Genomic DNA, 18,892 nt, shown 5'->3' with positions numbered 1-18,892 from the left:
AAGGGACAAAGCCTTCCTAGGACACAGCCAGCTCCAGCACTCAGTGGGTTTTCGCCCTGCAGCATCCCCAAAACCACATTTAGGACGAGGACGCCTCAGCTCGCATCTGCTAGCATCTTCCTAACCTTATGCAGCACCATGAGCTTTTTTTTGGGGTGAAAAGTGCTGAACCCTTTCAAACTCTTGCTGCCATTTGCCTCAGCACCCTCCTCCCGCTGCAAGGCACGGGGCTGCCACGGCCCCTCTCCAAAACCCAAATACCAGGGGAGCGCAGCACGGCTTCCAGCATCCAATCTGTACTTACCAACTAATCAGCAGCGACAAAAATAACCCGTCTAATTATCAGAGCGCTGCCACTTAAATAATGAATTACGTGCCTTATTACAAAGTATAATAGATCAGAGGCACGTGAAACAATTGCAATTAGTAAAACAAAAAAAGTGCCAGAAAACCAAAAAAAGAAGCCCTGCGAGCGCGATCCGAATACAAGATCTCTCCCCAAAAGAGGAGGCTCCAGCCCCCTCCACAGGCTGTAAGACCCTGCAAGACCTCAACCTCTCTTCAGCCTCCAACCATCCCAAGGTGGACGTATCCCCTACAGCTTCTCGGGCTGCTTTTTTTCCCCTGTTGCACCCAAATCAGTATTTATTTACCTTCGGATGTCTCCATAGCTCGCTACGGCCCTGGCAGTGCAGGGCTGGGATGCAGGGCAGCACACGCTGCCAGTCACACCCGGGGCTAGATCTTTGTGTAGCATGGGAAAGAAAGTCGCAGTTAAAAAGTAAAAACCCACTATCAACTGCAAAATGTTTTAAAAATAAAAGAAATCCAAAAAGCTGTGTGGGTGTGTGTGTCTGCAAGATGGTGTAACAGGACTCAACAACAGTCACTGATCTCTAGAACAACATCTTTCTTCTGACGGAGGAGATAACGAGCTGGCAAAGCTCTTCCTTTTACTTTAAAACATCCTTTTAGTAACCTGAGCGCTGTTTGTGCAGACTGTTCAATTCATTTACTGTCCTAAATTCATTGTACTTAACCCAGCCCTGAATCACCAGCGCTGAGCTCAGGCTGTGGGGCTGCCCCACAGCTGGAGGAGATGCTTTCGGAAGGTCCCTTCCACCCGAACAGGTCTATTCTGTTCCTCCCCAGGACGTGCCAGCCTGACCCCTACCACCCCGAGTGCCTCCAGCACGGCCGGGATGCACCCAGAGCACCCCGCTGCACCCCAAAGCAAAAAAAAATAAACACAAACCCACAACAAAACAGCCGTTCCACCTCCAAAAAAAACGCGTTAACATTTTTTTGCACAAAAATATTTTCCGTCTGAGCTCACTTTTAGCAGCGTTGCAGCTGGATACAATTAGGAAGCAGAAGAGGGGAGGGGGTGGCAGCGCTATGCGGGCAGGGGCTGAGCCCCCCTGCAGCTGGCTCGAAGCACGCAGCCGCGCACACCGAGGTCGTGAGGCTGGCCGGGCGCTTCGTATCTCCTGCAGGAACGGCTGCAGCACGAGCAGATCCTCGTGGAGATGCTAACCAAGCAAGCTGGACTTTGGGGATTTTGGTACGTGCCCAAAAAAACCCATCTTGGGTCCGAGCTGAACTGGAAGCGCGTCCTCCTGCTGGCTCGCAGCTCAGGTGCCAGGTGTGTGTGCGCACAACGAGACAAAACGCCCCCACACAAAGCCAAACACAACCCGAGGTGAAGCCTGGATGTTTGTTTCCATCCCTAAAACCCCCCAAAAGAAATAAAAACACACAAGATCCCAAAGCCAAGGGTGAAACTCGCATTCAGCCCGAGGCTCAGCGCCCGTGTTCGCTCTTAGTGCCCTCCCCACAACCCGCCCGGTGCCTGGGTTCAAAGCTCCTCACCGACCGTGAACCTAATTAACGTGGTGCTTCCCTGCAAACCTAATTAACGTGGTGCTTCCCCCTTCACCCAGGGCATTAAGAGTGGATAAACCAAACGTGCTGTTGGGCTCAGTCACACTGCTTGGACCCGCAATAGCCCCTGCGGGGTGGGACACGGAGCCAGGGGATGAAACGCACCGAGACACGGACACAGCAGGAACAGCTCCGGCTGGGAAGCCCCTGTATTTTTACTGTGTTTTTACCAGCTCGAAATGGAGGAGGGAGACCTGCCGTGGGGATGCCCTACCTGCATCCGAAGGCCCTTTGGAGCTGCCCCCACCCATGACACCTGTGTGCACGGTGGAACCTCTCCGGCACACTCCGTGCGTGCCACCAACCCCAGCAGAAGCATCGGGAACCAAAAAATTATGCAGGGCGACGCATCCAGCCAACAGCAACTTCAGAGGAAGCCCCGTAACAGCCCCAAGCTGTGCAAAAACCGAGGTGGGAAAGCCTCTTTTCCTTCTTCCCCATGCGCCTCCACCCCGCTGGCCGGCCAGGAGCTCCTAGGGGCGCAGAGAACCTGTTTAATTGCTAACGAATGGGGAACGCGTTAATAACCTTTGGGTTCGTTCACCTGGGAGCGCTGGAGGCTCCGAAGCCTGGAGGAGCTCCACGCCGGGGTCCTGTTGGAGCAATCCACAACCGCAGGGGTCCTGGCAGCGGGTCGCAGCCCCCAGGGAGCCCCGGGAAGAGCTGGGCAGGCGAGCTGGGACCCCCCGAGCCGCGCAAGGGCGAGGACAGGAGAGGCGCCTCCGCGAGCAGGTCATGGGGACGCGTTGGGCAACGAGCAGCGCCGGGAACACCCTTGGGAAAAGGCTGGGCTGGCAGACGCGTAACAGACGTAACGTGACGCAAGCGGGACGGCTTTCACCCGACGCAACCCTTAATTAAGCTGATGAGGTAGCGAGCGGGAAGGATTAGGGCTGTGGGTGGGATCACCTCGCCTCCCATCTCCTGCCCCAAGCGGCGGCGCTGGAGCCTGAACTCACCCTCGAGGCGGCAGGGAGAGACGAGGGCCGCTCCTCTCCTCCTGAGATGTCAGAAAAAAAAACAAAACTGGGAAGAAGCCAGCCCTCTGCTCCGACCCGTTTGGACAAGCCTTGGAGCTGTCGGAGGGACAGCCCGCCCCGGCTCACGATTCAACGTTTGCAACCAGCAAACGCCTCGCGAGCTTCTCGGCTGCGAGCAGGAGGGATGCCGGTGCCTTCCCCCGTGGATGGCTGCTAGCAGGAGGGCAGCGGCTGCTTTCCGTCCATCGTTCCCACGGCGTGCACATGGAGAGGCTGCTCGACTTCACGGGAATGAGCTGGAAGGCAGCACCGAGGAAAAGCACGGAAAAAAACTCAAGCGCAATTAGCATCTGCAGCAAAAAGCCTCCCGCCCATCCTACCGTTTTCCACCGTTAAAAAAATAAGATAAAAAAAATAAATAAAGGAAATCTCCCCGGCTCATCATCATTTCTAAGAGGCAAACTAAGGGATCGAGCAAGTCGCTGCTTGCCTGAATAAACAGCCAGGAAGGGAAGCGCCCGCCCAGGCAGATCCCAGCAGGTCAGGGTGGCGCAGCGGCTCCTGGCGCGAGCTTCCAACAGCGCCCGGAGCAAGGCGCCCCGACTGCTCGAGCTCCCCGCACGCTGCTTCTTCCCCTTCTACCATTAGGAAATGCACCAGAGATTGAAGACGCGCTTTCTGCTGTTTCGCCAAGCAAAGGTTTTGGCTAAAATTTGGAAAAAATTGGCTGCCAAGGACAGCGTTTACCCACAGTGTTTACAACGCAGCGTTGTGTGCGGCATCTGCACCGGGATCTGAGGGATCTGTTCTGCTCTGGATGCCCTCCCGTACCTCATGCTGCTGCTCCTGGAGCTGTGCACACACACTCGGAGGCACACGGAGGCTTTCTGTGCTCTGTGCATGCTGGAAAGGGCCCCGGGGGGCTCATCCACACGGGGGCTGCATCTGCTGACCCCTGCACCTCCTCTCGCCACTGATACAGGAACGACATTCCCTGACACTGGGACATGGGACACTCTTTGTGCTTCCACCTGACATCCACCCCATGCTCCACGCCACGTTATTTTCCTTACCACTTTCTCCTCTTTTTCAACAGAGCGGATGATGAAAACTTTTTGGCAACGTTAATTACCAATTTAATACTGCTCTCCTAATGACACGTACACAGATTTACGATGAGATCAGAGCAGCCCCGCTAATCAGGGATAAACCTGGTGTGCTACAGAGGGTTATAGGTTTTTATTCGTCTCTCTTGTTGGTCTAATTGATGGTATTACCCTCTGAACTGGATACACACACAAAGAAATTCGAGATATGCTGAAAACACAGCCCAGGGGAAGCAGCGTGTGTTTGATGGTTTCCTACCGATTAGCTCTGGCACCGATGACGTCCGCTCGTGCCATCCACCTGCAGCCAGCCTAACTCACCCTCCTCCCTCAGGATGCTCAGGCTGATAGGAGGTAGTGGCTATTGATACCAAGAAAAGCTCAAAAATATCTTGAGGGCATCACTCTGACTTCTCTGCTTCTGCTCCTCTCTGTACTGGCCCAAAGACATTGATGCTCGCTTCCTAATGCAAGTCCAGGAAAACGCTGCTGCAAAATCAGTTTGGACTTGCAGCTCTGGTAACCACCAAAAATGAGCTAGCAAAGGAGAGCTACCTGGCAAAAAGTGCAGTAAGGCAAAATATTCCCCACTTGCAGCCTTTACATGCAGCTGTGAGCAAAAGGGACCCACGTCCATCAGGCTGGCTCCTCAAGGCGCAGATCATTTTCCTTCTTGGAGAGGAACCCAAAGCTCGGCGGCTCCCAGCTCAGGCCGTGCTGGAGCACCCAACGCCGGCAATACTGCAGGTACCTGGGTGACTTCAAGGACCCAGCCCAAGCTCCTGCCGCAGGTTCCTGCCCACCCAAAAGCCCAAACCACGTCTGCACCACGGGGCAGCTCCCTGCAGCCACGCCGGTGCCAAAACCCCCCGCAAACCTTTCCACCCTACACGGGCGATGGCGAAGAACTGGAGCGGGTCGCCCAAAATTCCCTCTGCTGAGGACTTACTGGGTTTGGCCCCGTGCAATATTCCCACCTGCTGGATAATGTGCTCGGTGATGAGGCCAGAGGTGTGCTTGCTGATAGCAGGCTATCGACGGGCTGTCGTCGACACGCACCAGCCGGCTCTGCTCCTTTGATGCTATCTGGAGCCCTTAATGCTGCCAGCAAGCGGAGTTAATGCCTTATCTGCATATGGGTTTTTAATCCTGCACTGTGGTCATTATCAAATTATTGTCAGACTAATTAACAGGCAAAGCTCTCCAGGCTTTTTTTTATCCTTTTTTTTTTTTTTTTTTCTTCCTGTCTCTTAAGTAAAACAAATAGAAAACGATCCCAAATATATCAGGGTTCGGCACCGGGCTACCTTCAGCAGCTACAGCTGCGCTGGGCACAGCAGGCTAACCACGGCAGCACAGGGAGCTCTCTAGCCCTAAAACCACGACAGCATCGAATAAATCTCAAAAAAACCTCAGCCCGAGATCACACCGTGCCGTTTAAATGAAAAGAACCCATAAGGAACCTACAAGGTATTCAGAGCCATTTAGGAAAGTGCTTCCCATTCATCTCGCCACACCTGCCACGCTGAATCAAAGCGGTTTTGCCACTGCAGAGTAAATGCACCCATCAGAGGAATTACGCCCCAAATGAGACCGGTCCCTACCGAACGCACTCAGAAAGCGCTGCGATAAGATGTGCAGGAGATGCCTCAAATTGGATCATTTTCCAAAATACCCTGGAAATGGTGCGTGCCTGGGGAGGAGCAACGCACAGAAAAGCTCTCTGCAAAGGTGGGGGCAAGGCAAAGCACACGGAGCCCCCTCCCTGCGGATCCCACACCCAGAGGCAGTGGTTTTACAAAAACATCCCTGGGACTTGAGGGCTTTGCAGGAATTCCCCCCGAAGCTGACGCTCCGCGACCAGCTGGACACCTTCAAATTCACTGCACCTGCAATAACCTTTTGGCTTCTACTGCAACGTCCAGAAGAGGCCTTCACGGGATCAAACCCAGCCCTAAAACTAACTAGGTGGCCCTCTGCTGCTTCTCAGGCCCACGTCACCACAACCCTGTAAATCTGGTGGCCGTCCCCAGGGGGGCTGCACCGCTTTGGCCGCGCTGCTCTTGCTTTCGCAGGAGCTCCCTCCAGCAGCCCTCTCCGCCAGCCTCCGCTTTGGGACCCCTCTCTGCCAGGAGCGGAGCTCGTTCAGGAAGCTGGAGCCTGTTTGAACGACAGCCCACGTGGCTCGGAAACGAGCTGCCGTGGCTGGGATGTCAGCGCTGAGCTTTGCAGATTCAATCACCTGATGCCAACGCAGCGGGAGCGCAGCGCGTCGCCATCCGAAGCGGTTCCCCTGCTCCTGCCCCAGCCCCGGCTGCAGCAGGGAAGAAACGAGGAAGGATTTGGCCACGGGCACTTAACAACTCCGGATCCGTTACAGGGGGTGGGAAAGCGCAGGGAATTAAGCTGCAGGTGGAGAAAACGACAGGCTTTGCCTGAGCAGATAATGCAATAATTGACAAACAGAAAGCAAAGAACCGGGCGTGCTTGGGTCTGGTCGAAACAGCAACGCCGACGCACACAGGGGGGAATATTCCCCCAATATTTGGCAGCTGCAGGATGAAGTTGTGTTTCTCAACGTGTCGCTGTTGGCCAGAATGACAAAAGCACGCTGCCAGCCCTCGCCCAGCAGGTCAGAGCTGGGCTCTCCTCCTCCTCATGGCCCAAAGGAGTCGCTCCAGAACAGCTCTGCAGGTGTGCGCAGCAAGGAGTGGGAAATACACCCCCTAAACCAGCGCCCAGATCCCATGCCACAGGTTACGGGGCCGTGCTAAAAATCAGCCTGCCCTGCTGACTTTCAGAGTACAGTCAGGGCACAGGAACAGCCCTCTGAGCTCACTCCTCTCCTTTCCTCCTCCAGGAAGGAATTGGGATGCTGCTAGAGCCAAGCGGCTTGGCTCTGCTCCCACACGTTTCCCATAGCTGTCAGAAACAGAGCAAAAATAGTTTGGGGCATAGGTATGGTGGGAGGAAGGTGCTGGGAAGAGCCAGTCCCGCTCGCTCCAAAATCACAGCAAAACTCCTGCTGGCCTCGGCAGAGCAGGCGCTGTTTAAAATTCAGAGCACAGCTGAGTTTGGCCATTTTCCTACTGGAAAGCTCAGCGTAGCCCACTAAACCCTTCACAGCTCTCTCTTTAGGTTTCTTCTAAGATGATCTTTTCCCCTTTCTGCAACTTAAAGAGAGCGTCTAGACTGCCTAAACCCAGCCATCAAAGTTCAGCTCCTCAAACCTCTTCCTCAAATCCATTTCCTCTGCTTTCTACCCCGAACTCTGCACATCTCCCCCCAAAAGAGGGGCATGCTTCCCATGCCCATATGCCAACAGCAAATTTTGATCTACAGCGGCATCCCCCAGCAATCTGAAACATCCTGGAAAAAAAACCCTCCGACGGGACTAACAATTTTGTTGTTTTTTTTTTTTGGAGGGGAGGATGATGGACAATTTGCTTAAAAATAACGGGCTGGAGCACAAGCGCCCGGGTGCGCTGCCAGCACTCATCTGTCATCATCTTGGTGCTTAAATGATGCGCCTGCCCGCGTGTGCTGAGCGCAGGAAACCCTCCTGCTGGACGGTGGCCAGGAAATCCAGCTGGCACGTCAGCGCACTGTTCGTTTCGGGCAGCTCGTGCTGACCGCTCGTCCCAGGACCCCGCGCGTTGCACCGAGGGTTTTGGGCAAGTACACGTGCCATGAGGAGCCTCCGAGTGCTGCAGAAACAGCCACGACGGCCATCACTGGATAAATCTGGCACAAAAGAATGTAACTTTTTTTATTCCTCCCTGAACATCCAGAACCATGTTGGTTCTGGGGTCTGTCTTTTCTTTTTTTTCATCCGTTCCTGTGCCTGTAGCTGCTGTATGGCATTTCACGGTCACGAAGGTACGGCCACTTCTGCAAATGCCATGTTTGTGTAAGAAATAAAAGGCAAACGAAGAGAGGGGCTGGCTTACAAAACCCAAACACTGCCCGTGGCCTCGCGGTGCTGCAGAAGATGCACAACCCTGCTTCATCCGCTCTGCGGAAACCTACTTGTCATCAGCATCGCCAGCTCTCGGGGGTTTGCTCGCTGCTGTAAAAAGGAGCCAAAGGAAAACCTGAAGGGAGGCGCTGGCATGGCACCGCGCTCGCCTGCTTCCTCCACACCCCACGGAGCACACCGAAACCTTATTGGCACCAAATACCATTCCCACATCACCACCAGCCGTGGTGCTGCTCACTCGTAAAACTCGAGGCTGAAAAGCGAGACCCCTTCCTCGACCCATGTGGCCAGAGCCAGGCTGAGAGGCACCAGGGCTCAGACCGGGGGCCACCGCCTCCAGCAAGCATCGCCCCCAAAGGCATGGGCAGAGCTGGTCGTTCCCAGCCATGCACCAGCCTCCTCCACACCTCTGGCACCATCCCACGTCCCGCTGGTTCAGGGGCTGTCACTAAGCCTCAGCTCTCACCCCCCCCAGCCTCAAATGACCCCTGCTAGGATCACAGAATCACCAGGGCTGGGGAGAACCTCGATGATCGAGTCCCATCCCCAAGCCACGTCCTGTTGTTAGATCGGGGGAGGGCTGGGATGAGTTTTTTTCCTCCTTTCTCCCAACGCCAACAACTCGCACGGCGAGGAGGACCTGGGGAAGCCGACTCGCCGGCGCTCCGCACGCCCCGTGCGCGCTGCTTGTGCAAGCTGCTGCGTCAGCCTCCAGCTCCCTTATCTCACGCGTCGCTGTCAACAAGGAATTACGAGAATTGAATTTTAACAAGCTGCAGACGGAAGCAGGGCCGCGCATCGTGCCCGTGCTGAAGTTCAGTGCCTCGATTAACGCCGTGTGCCACGGCCCCGCTCGCTGGTGGCCGAGCAGTGCGGGCGCCTGGAGGAAAGGCTCCCGGCACCCAGCTTTATGGGCTGGGCAAGGTCCTTCCTTCCCTGCTGCGACCTGGAGAGGATAAATATCCAGGTTTGGGCAACCTGGAGAGGTTCATACTGGGGAGGCAGATTTCTCTGCATCATCTGGCCCCAGTGCCAGAGATCGCTGAGCAGCCGGAGTAACGAAGGGTGAGTAATGGGATGAAGGACTGCCCTTTTGGGGGATGCCCAGACCCACCAGTGGTTATCTGAGTGGCCGAATCCAAGAGAAAATTGCATTAACTTTCCCCAAGATTAAGACCAGAGCCTGCTTATACCTCCCTCTCCTGTGAATCTAGCACCAAACATCTTCACGGTCATGCTACAAGCTGGAGAGCCAGAAATCCTGGGTCCTGTCCTTCTCCAGCTTCGGAGCTTACTCGAGCTCACTCATCCTCAGGCACTTCATGAAAACTCCGCTGGTCGGGCTTTAAAGGAATGAAAATCTAAATATTATCATAAATCTCATGCTAACCGTGCCAAATGAGACTTCTGAATAGAAAGACTCCGGATGCATAAAGAGGCTTTAAATTAACATCCTCAAAACCTAAGGTGTGACGGGGACCTGAAGTGCTGGCTGCAGCCAGGTGCTTGAGTCTAAAGCAGCCAGGTGAATATTACTACCATGCATTTACTTCCCAGCACGTGCAGCTGTAGTAACAGCACAGCAAGACCTTGATCTTGCGATACACACGGTGCAAAAGCACTCCGACATCCAACCGGACTGCAGCATCCAAATTCCTCAGGTTGTGTTACAGCAGCAGCTCTCAGGCTCTGCAAGAACAAAGAACAGCAGGGAAAAGACCCGGGAAGATGAAAATGGCACGTTTTCACCAGCCCCAGAGGATTATTCACAAAACAGTGATATGGCACCGAGGTAACTGCTCGCCTCCTGGGCAGAAGTCAAAGTCTTCGTGTTGTAGCAGTGGAAGTGGACAGAGATCAAGGAGAACAAGAGGACGCTATTTTAGGCTGCCACGAGCACAAAGGTCCTCCTGGCCCAGAAGCAACAGCCAGGACGTGACCACACGTGGCCACGATCACTGCGCAGCGAGGAGGAATCCTTTGCTGCAGGAGCAGGGGGCAGCTCCTGCGCCCTTTCCAGCCGAATTTTGGCAGCACACAAAAAAACGCCGCCACCGGTGGACCCCGGCGCAGAAAGCACTGCATGCCACCGAGGAGCTGAAATGGGAAGCGAGATGAGCCAAATGCTGATCGAGGTCTTATTAATAACACTTGGCTATTGATTGCACTTTACATCTTCAAGCGCTTTGCCAACATTAATTAATTAAGGTGTTTTCCATTTAACGCCGAGAGGAGAGCAAAAGCAGCAGGCGAGATGGCCCAAGCGCCTGGCTCAGCACGGCCTGTCCTTGCTCCCCAAACTTCCCATCTCCCCAGAGACCTTGCTGCTACTCAACATTATTGAAAACCCTCGCGTCGATTCAGCAAAGGACTTCACCCAGGAGGCCAGAAGCACACCCTGACATGCCAGGGGGCCACGGAGCCCCCACAGCTCCAATGCTCTGCCACCCACCCGCGTCCCCACCATGGTGCAAACCAGAGCTGGGCCACCGGGTGCTGACACCCAGGCCCAGAAGCACCAAGAGCAGCCCCACAAGGAGCCAGCGACGTGAATACCACTCTGCAGTCACCTCCAGATAATGCTACGGCCAAAATAAGTCTCCAGCAAACTCGCCGTGTAAAACGAGGTGCCAGGAGCGAGGGATTTGGGTGATTAACGCTCACGCTCAGGACTGTGACAGCACGCGGCTTCATCCCTACCTCCGTACGCACGCCCACCACGCAGTCCGTCTCTCTTGGCTGAATTCTCCCAGTTTTGTCACAAATTGCAGAAAAAAAGCCCTCGGAGCGTTACCTCCCCGCTGCCCGCGTGCGAGCGGAGATGGCACGGTACGGCAGGGAGAAGTCGCGGTTGGCACAAAAGGGGCAGTTATTACCTCGAGCTGTCTCAAGCTGCTCCCTAATTATGGGAACGCCACACTTCACCCAGGCAGCGTTAATTACTGAGCGAGCTGAGCACGGAGGCACACGTTTCCCTCGGCTCACCTAACTCCAGACCGACCCAGCACACACCCACCTGCAGCGGTGGCAGCGATGAGACCACCACAACCAAAGGTACCTGGGGGGACCTCACCACAAGCAGACCCCCCCCACCCATCCGAGCACCACCACCAAACCCTAAATCCCCACGGGCTGCTGGCTGCCCACCCCATTTACCAGCCTCCAGCTCTCCCACAGCACGTGGGCTTAATCCGAATAGCTCAGCGACCCTCCTACTTACACAGCTCACTCTACTTATTCGGAGTCATTTTCAGCCCATCCTTCTGAAATCATCCTAAAAACCCCTGGAGACCAGAAGGCTCCCTACAGACACATCGGGCCCACCTAGAGCAGCAGGCACAGGGCAATGTATGAGAACGCAGATAAATAATAGTAAAAAATTTGGAAAGGAAACCCAGAACGGAGTGAATCGGGTCTATTTATTATTTTTTTTCGCTGAGACCAAGCATTCCTCCCCTGGGCTGGATACGCTGCATTTTAAATACCAGCCTCTTCAACACGTGGGGAAGGGAAAAAAGAAAAACATCCAGAGCTACACGGGCTCGGTGCTGGCCCCCAGCACACCGAGATGAAATTTGCCTGCTGACATCTGGAGGCTGGAGCGAGCCCCCCGGGGCCTCCTGCCCTGCCAAAGGCACCACTCCAGTGCCCGGCCGAGGATGGGAGCGCTCCTGGCACCCTACAGCAGCTGGTATTTCCACCAGCACCCCAAAGCAGGTGGGATTGGGGTTATTACATGGGAACACACACGCTTTGGGGAGCAGAGTGCAGTTCCTCAGCGCTGTTACAGCACACCAATTGTTTCCCAGCGTGCTGCCAGCAAAGGAAACCAAAGAGGTGCTTTTCCATCGCCCAATGGGTTCAAAAGCCTCTGAGGAAGGTAAAAAAAGAAACCCTGACCCCTGGCAAACCACCCCAAATCCCTCCCTCGCCGGGGTGCGCTGCCGAGCAGAGGCACTGCCCCTCCACGCAAACACACGCGCAGCAGCCTCCTGGAGAGGAACCAGCCCAAGCCAAACCCCAAACCCGCAGCAATAGGTGCAGGGAAGGGCAGCCAAAGGGCTTCCCCCGGCCCTTCCAGCTCTCGGCTGGCTGCATGGGCAGAAAGGGGGCCGAGGGGGTTATTTGGGAAGGGGTGCGGGTCCGCGATGCGCAATGGGGTCCGGCACAACTTTGCACCTGGGCACCACTGCACACACCTGGGCACCCCGACACGCACCCCAACACCATGGCATGTACCCCTGCACCCCAGCACCCACCCCAGCACCCCAACATGCACCCCAGCACCCCGCTCAGCCCCACCTGGCGATGGATCCCATTAAACAGGTGTACCCCCCCCTCGCCACAGCCGAACCCAACAGGTTGGCTGCAACAACCCCCCGAAGGAGCCCCTCCAAACCGAGCTGCAGCCACACCACCAGCCGCCAACAATGCCCACCGGGGGCACCGCTGCCTTTAAACCCCCTCCCGACCACCCAGACCCCAAAAGGCGACCCGCACCGAAGGGCGACCCGCATTGCATGGGGTCGGCTGATCCCATCAGACCATCAGGAACGAGGAAATCGCCTCCGGAGCCGTGCCCGGAGCACAGGTGGGAGCCCAGCCCGGCTCCGAGCCATGGGGCCGGGATGAGCCCGGCACCCGCAGCCCCTTGGGGGGCACCGAGAGGCGGCTGCGTCCCGGATCCCACCGGGTTGGGGCTTCGGTGAGCAAAAAGGGACCCCCCAGGCGGTCAGCACCCGAGGGGGGGGCACGGAAGCGATGTGTCCTCACCCCCCCCAAGGTAAGTTTTGCCCCCCATGGTGTTTTTTTTTTTTGGGGGGGGGCAGCTCGGGGCTGGGCAGCCGGAGCCTCCCCGGGCCGGGCGATGCCGGCGGGGAGAAGATGGCTGCGGCCGGCTCCCCAATTACGAAACCGGTAAATCGGGCTGGGGGGGGGGATAGAGAGAGAAAAACGGGGGGATAAAGAGAGAAAAGGGAGGGATAGAGAGAGAAAAGGGGGTAAAACGGAGAAGGAGGGGGGTTAAAAAGCGAAAGGGGAGGCAGCAGGTAGAGCTTGGGTGCCGAGAGCGCGCGCGGCGCTTTTTTTGGAGAGCTGTTCCTCGCCAAACAAACCGCGCCGCGATAAACCCCGATCACCCACCACCCTCCCCAGCCCTTAAACCAACCCCCCCCGTCCCCCCCGAAGCCGGCGGGCACCCACCTTGCGGGCCGTGCTCCATGGCCGGGTCGCTGCCCAGCTCGGCGAGGCGGCGGCCGGTGGCGGCCAGCTCGGCGCGCAGCGCCGTCACCTCCTGGCCCGCCGCCTGCAGCGCCCCGTCGATGCGCAGCGCCAGCTGCTTGTTGTCGTCCATCATGTGCAGGATTTTGGCCTGGGGAGGGGTGCGGGGAAAGGGGGGGGGGGGGGGAAAAACGGGGACGGGGAGGGGTAGGGGGGGAACGGGGGGAGGAAGAGGAGGAGAGAGGTGAGAGAGCGGGAGCGGCGGGGGGAGCGGGGAGGGGCGGGGAGAGGGGAGGGGAGGGGAGAGGGAGGGGTTGGGTTGGGTGGGAGGGGGAGAAGGGGGGTGTGGGGGGGTTGAAGGGGGGTGGGAGGGAATAAAGGGGAGGTAAGGGGGTGTAGGAGGGAATGGGGTTGGGTATGGGGGGTGCAGAAGGGAGTAGGGTTGGGTATGGGGGGCGTAAGGGGGCGCAGGAGGGATTGGGATTGGGATTGGGATTGGGCACGGGGGGGTGCAGAAGGGATCGGGGTTGGGCACGGGGGTGTGTTGAAGGGGGTGCAGAAAGGACACGGGTTGTGCAAGGGGGTGTCGGGTGCAGCAGGGAATGGGGTTGGGCACGGGGGGGCTGTGCAAGGGGGCGCAGAAGGGAATTGGGTTCTGTAAGGGGGGGTGCAGGAGGGAATAGGGATGGGCAAGGGGGGTGTAAGGGGGTGCGGGAGGGAATAGGGTTGGGCAAGGGGGGCAGTGCAAAAGGGGGTGCAAATGGGAATGGGGTTGGGGACGGGGGGTAGTGCAAGGGGGGAGCAGGAGGGAATAGGGTTGTGCAAGGGGGTGTCAGGGGGTGCAGAAGGGAATGGGGCTGTGCAAGGGGGGACTAAATGAGGGGGTGCAAGGGGGGTGTAAAAGGGAATAGGATTGTGCAAGGGGGGTCAAAAGGGGGTGCAGAAGGGAATAGGGCTGTGCAAGGGGGGTGCAAAAGGGAACGGGATTGGGCATGGGGGGGCTGCGCAAGGGAGGTGTAGAAGGGAATAGGGGATTGGGGGTGCAAAACTGGATGCAGACGGGGATAGGGTTGGGCAAAGGGGGAACAGTGCAAGGGGTGCAAAAGGGAAGGGAGGCTGTGCGGGGGGGGGCAACCCAAAAAAAAGCCCAAAAGGGAATAGGGGGGCAAAAGGGAACAGCAGTGTGCAAGGGGGGTGCTATGGGGGAACAGCACAAGTACAAGGGGGTGCAAAAGGAAACAGATTTGGGGGGGGGGGTGCCCCTATCTGCTGCTCTCCCTGCGGCCCCCCCAGCACGGAGTGGGTGTGCAAAGGTCGGGGGGTGGTGGTGGGTTTTTTTGGGGGGATGGGGGCGATTTTGGGGGGGGCAGCGCTGCGGCAGCCGCTGCATTTGTCCCGTGCCCCCCCCCCGGGATGCTGCGGGGAGCGCTGCAGTGCGGCCGGGCTGCCAGGTGCTCCCGGGAGCGCTAATTAAGCGGCTCTCTGCTAATTGGGCTCGGGTGCACGGCCATGCCCCGAGGCTGTGCGCAGCAGGCAGAGGGAAAATGGGCTGACCGGAAAATAAAATTAAAAAAAAAAAAAAATCCAACTGGACTGATTTTTTGATTTTTTTTTTTTTTTTTTTTTTGGGGGGGGGGGAATAAAAAAGCAACCTGTGTGCAGGCAGCCAATGTGGGGACCCAGGGAAAATCCCGACCCCACTGGAAAAAGGGGAAAACAGCCCTGCCTGCATCTGTAGGGATTCACTAGACCCTTCCAATACTTGCCTAAACCCAGGCTTTTGGGGGAAAAAGCTGGGAGTTTGGGGCATGTCTTTGGCTGCTGCTGGTGCAGGGACAGAGCGTGGCTTCGCCCAGAGCTGCAGAGCAAGCACGTGTGTGTGTGTGTGTGGGTGCACGTGTGGATAAAAACCACGTGTTGTGCCCCAAAGGGTGGGTGAAGAACCCACAAGGGCAATAAATGCGCTTTCTTACATCCTTTGGCTTCTCTGTAGGTACACGTGCGAGAGGTGAGGTTCTCTGAGCACGTACGGAAATTGAATTTGAGATAAATGCCCGGTTTGCATCAGTATTTGCTGCAATTTCTGCTTGTTTTGTACGGCAGCAGATCACCTGCCCGTGCAAACGCAGCACCGAGTATGCAAAAACTTGGGCATTGCACTTGAATAAAACCTGAACTTCAGCAGAAATGAAGTCAGCTTTCAGGCACATGCATATTATTTTTATCATAAAAAAAGTCGGGTTAAAACTGATTTGAGTCTTCCGAGAACACATTCAGCTGCTGAAGCAAAGCCCAAATTGAGCTTAGGCTAACCTCAGTAACAGACTGGTTGAATTGCTATATTGGCAATGCTTAATTATTATTTTTTTTTAATTTACCAATGCAAGAGAATTTCTACTCTAGTGTATGGTATCTAATAAATAAATAAATAAACATTCCTTAAACTTTGCTGTGGACTCCACATTTTAATTACTTTGCTTTAAAAATCTCCCTTACAGCTTGAAGTCCTTTGGAGATTAGCCTGAAGACATCTCCGCAGACTTTCTCCCCTTCCGTGCACCCCCTCCTGTCCCCGCAGGGAACAGCTGGGTCCATTTAAAATGGATTTTGATCTCAAAGCAGGATTTGGTTTCTCTGAGCTTCCCCCTGACCGGAGGGTGCGGTGATCCCGAGGCATGGGCGAGCTCTGCAGGAGGCAGCACAGCTCGGACCTGGCTGGAAACTGTGGGGTTTGCTGTGGGGTTTGCTGGGTTCCTTTTGGGGCTGGAACCGGGACCGTGAGGTGCCCTGCAAGCACCACAGCTGAGGATGACTTGGGGCTGTGCTGATTCCTGGCCAGAAGGCGAAGCCCTTGCTTAAGTCCTCAAGATCGGGATGAAACGAAGCATTAAGAAATGAATTCATTCCCTTTCTCCTATTAGTTTAGAATTAACAAAAAAAAAAAAAAAGAGAGAGAGCTAATTAAATAGACAAAATTAGAAACATTTCCCCAAATTGCCTTTTTTTATTTTTTTTTTGTATTATTCTAGCTTTGACTGGGTGCGCAACAGCTCCGCAGTGTCCCTAAGGGACAGGAGTCCCTGGTGGTGCGGATCTTTCTGCAAGGCTATCCTTGAAATGCTGAAAACCCCCTCGGTTTTGGGTGACTTTCCTGTAGTAGCATCACACTCCAGCTTGCTATTTAAAATACCTGGGTGGCATAAACACGGATGGAGGAAGGTTTGAGAACACTGCCCACCCTGCTTGCCCTCACTTCAGCCTAAGTTGTTCGGTGAAGGGAAGATGAGGAGGTTTAGGAGGTGGAAAAGGGTTGGGCACTGCTCGGGCTTTCCAAACTCTTCATTTTGCTATTGATTACCACTTTCTGTAGTTTAATATGTACAGTATGCAAAGGAACCACTTTAACTAAATGGAGAAAGCCTTTTGTGTTAGGAATGAACATAATCTAATACGGCCCTTTGACTTGATTCAATTAAATCCTTTCTTTTCCAATTAAACAGTCAGCCAGAATTTAATAAAAATGAATTTCTACATGTCGTCCTCCAGAACGATGACCTCTGAGATTGTGTGGGCTTATGTAAATTCTGCTGATGGCTTTTTATCTGCTCGTGTGTCATTCCACGAGCACACACACAAAAAATGCCTTCTCTCGGTGTATTTACATTATTTCCTCATCTGCTCGGCGTATCTCTGTTTGCAGTAACAATTCCCAGCTGGAGAGGCAGCGAGCATCACCAGCCTCCTCCAACGCAGCCTCTGGAGCTGACTCTCCGTGGCTGGGATGAACCCGGGGGCTGAGCTGCTCCTCCATTTCGCCGGGCCCTGCCCTGCCACAGTGCCAACAGCAGCAATTTGGCCTGGCCCAAATGTCACCAGAGGCATCTGTGCAGTCATTTATTCGCCAAGAAAGCACACCCCAAACAAATCCCACCGTCCACGAGACCAGCAAACTCGGGCCTGAAGTTAGGGAACTTTTCCAGCACTTTTTCTAACCCATTTCTACCCAAGTTACAATAGCTGCTGAAGTCTACATTTATTTTTTTTCCTCCTACGAAGGTCACATTTTTATTTGTCTATTTATAACTGCATTTAACCCCCCTCCCTTCTTCCTCTTAAAGTGTTGAGCACCGGCTCTTTGCTTCCCCCGCTGGAGTTATCGCGGCATCCTAATGCAAGCCCTGCGGATGTGCCAAAGCCAAAACGTTTGTGCTTCAGTTTATAAATTACTGAAGTCGTACATTACAAGAAGGGGATCAAATGCTAGCCAAGGATGGGCAGGTTCCACGTTGGGGTCAGTGTTGGTTACCCCACGATGCCCCGAGGAGATGTCCCCATCCCAGCTGCTGTGCGGGTGAACGCGTCCCGTTGACCTTTAGAGGGGACCCCCGAAATAAAGCCATTCCTGGTCGGAAAGTGTCCCGAACTGGGGGAATTACTTTGCTGTGGCCAGATAGGAGGTGAACACAGCAAAAGCAACCCGAGATCCTAACTTCCCGGTGCAGACACACCCCAGTTACCATGGTGTGAACCTGGAGGAATCCCCCTGGGAAAGGGGAATGGAGAAAAATGCGATCCGAGGGATTTGTCTCCAGTAAACCCATTTTATGTTAATAGGAAGCAGATTTTGAGCCCCCTCGCAAACAAATGACTTCCATAGCATATTTCACAGCTGAGCGCATCGATGGCACCAGCCTCTATGTGCAGCTCTGTTAAACCCAACATTTGTTTAATGAATTGCAGCAACCCGATGAATCCTTGTACAGCCAAGCCTAGACTTGAACTTTTATGGGAAGACATCGGGTTTTCTCCCTGGCTGACACCTAGGAACCATTACACATCCCTCGCCAGGTCAGGGTTACTCCATTTGCATCTAAAAGGGGAATTAAAGCTGGTGAAACTAGCAGGGCCGAACGCTGTGGAGGTGCTGCAGCTCTCTGTGGGATGACCTCCTCCTCATCCTCATCCCCAGGGTCAGTGTGGACACCATGCCAAAACTCCATCCTGCTGTTTGAACGCATCCCCTGCTGCAAACCACGTGTGAAATGCTCCTTTCGTGGCATGGAGAAGTAATGATGATGACGGCGCTGGGATAATTCAGGTTCCTTACGCTGGTGGCCACAAGAGCCTGCAGTGGGAGCGCGTGTCCTGCACGAGGAGCAAGGAGAGGGCATGCAGAGCAAACCCTGCATGCACGATACCCTCGTGCTTGGTAGCAATGGTGGAAGCTGCATGTTAATTTGGTAAAAGTGCTTGAATTTCCAAAATACCTTTCCATACATAAAGAGACAGATAAGAAGCAAGGAGAATGCACATCAAGCAAAGTCCATACAAAATGCCATTTCGCCTTCCTTCCCCGGTCACAAATGAAATGGGAAAAACAGGGCTGGCTTTTGCAAAAGTGCAGGGGTGATTTGGGAGATCGAGTCCCACAGCAAGGAATCAGCTCTTGGGAAGAGAAGAACGGGAAGTCCACGGAGACATCTGCTCTGCAGACCCCATTCACCAGCTGCTCAGCCACTATTACAGGGATCTTATAAAAACTGGAGCGAATCGGGAGATTCTGAACCACGCGGATAGCAGCGTAATAGGTGCCAGGAAAAAATCCTGTGATCAATCAGCAGACAAATATATACTTAAATTAGGTGTTAGTGGGGCAGATGCAA

The 18,892-nt window shown here is 54.9% G+C and overlaps 1 protein-coding gene across 1 annotated transcript in view; it reads right to left on the bottom strand.

Annotated features, from left to right (window-relative positions):
* Nucleotides 1–18,892, bottom strand: part of KAZN (kazrin, periplakin interacting protein) — a 181,319-nt gene that overhangs the window by 50,097 nt on the left and 112,330 nt on the right. Inside the window, exon 3 of the mRNA XM_082776996.1 lies at nucleotides 13,212–13,380. Within this exon, the coding sequence (XP_082633122.1) occupies nucleotides 13,212–13,380 (169 nt within the window). The remainder of the gene's footprint in view (nucleotides 1–13,211; nucleotides 13,381–18,892) is intronic.

The sequence above is a fragment of the Aythya marila genome (assembly GCF_965140915.1).
Source record: "Aythya marila genome assembly, chromosome: 21".
Classification (NCBI taxonomy): Eukaryota; Metazoa; Chordata; class Aves; order Anseriformes; family Anatidae; genus Aythya; species Aythya marila.
The sequence above is the reverse complement of the archived record's forward strand: the minus strand, read 5'-3'. Positions and strand labels throughout refer to the sequence as shown.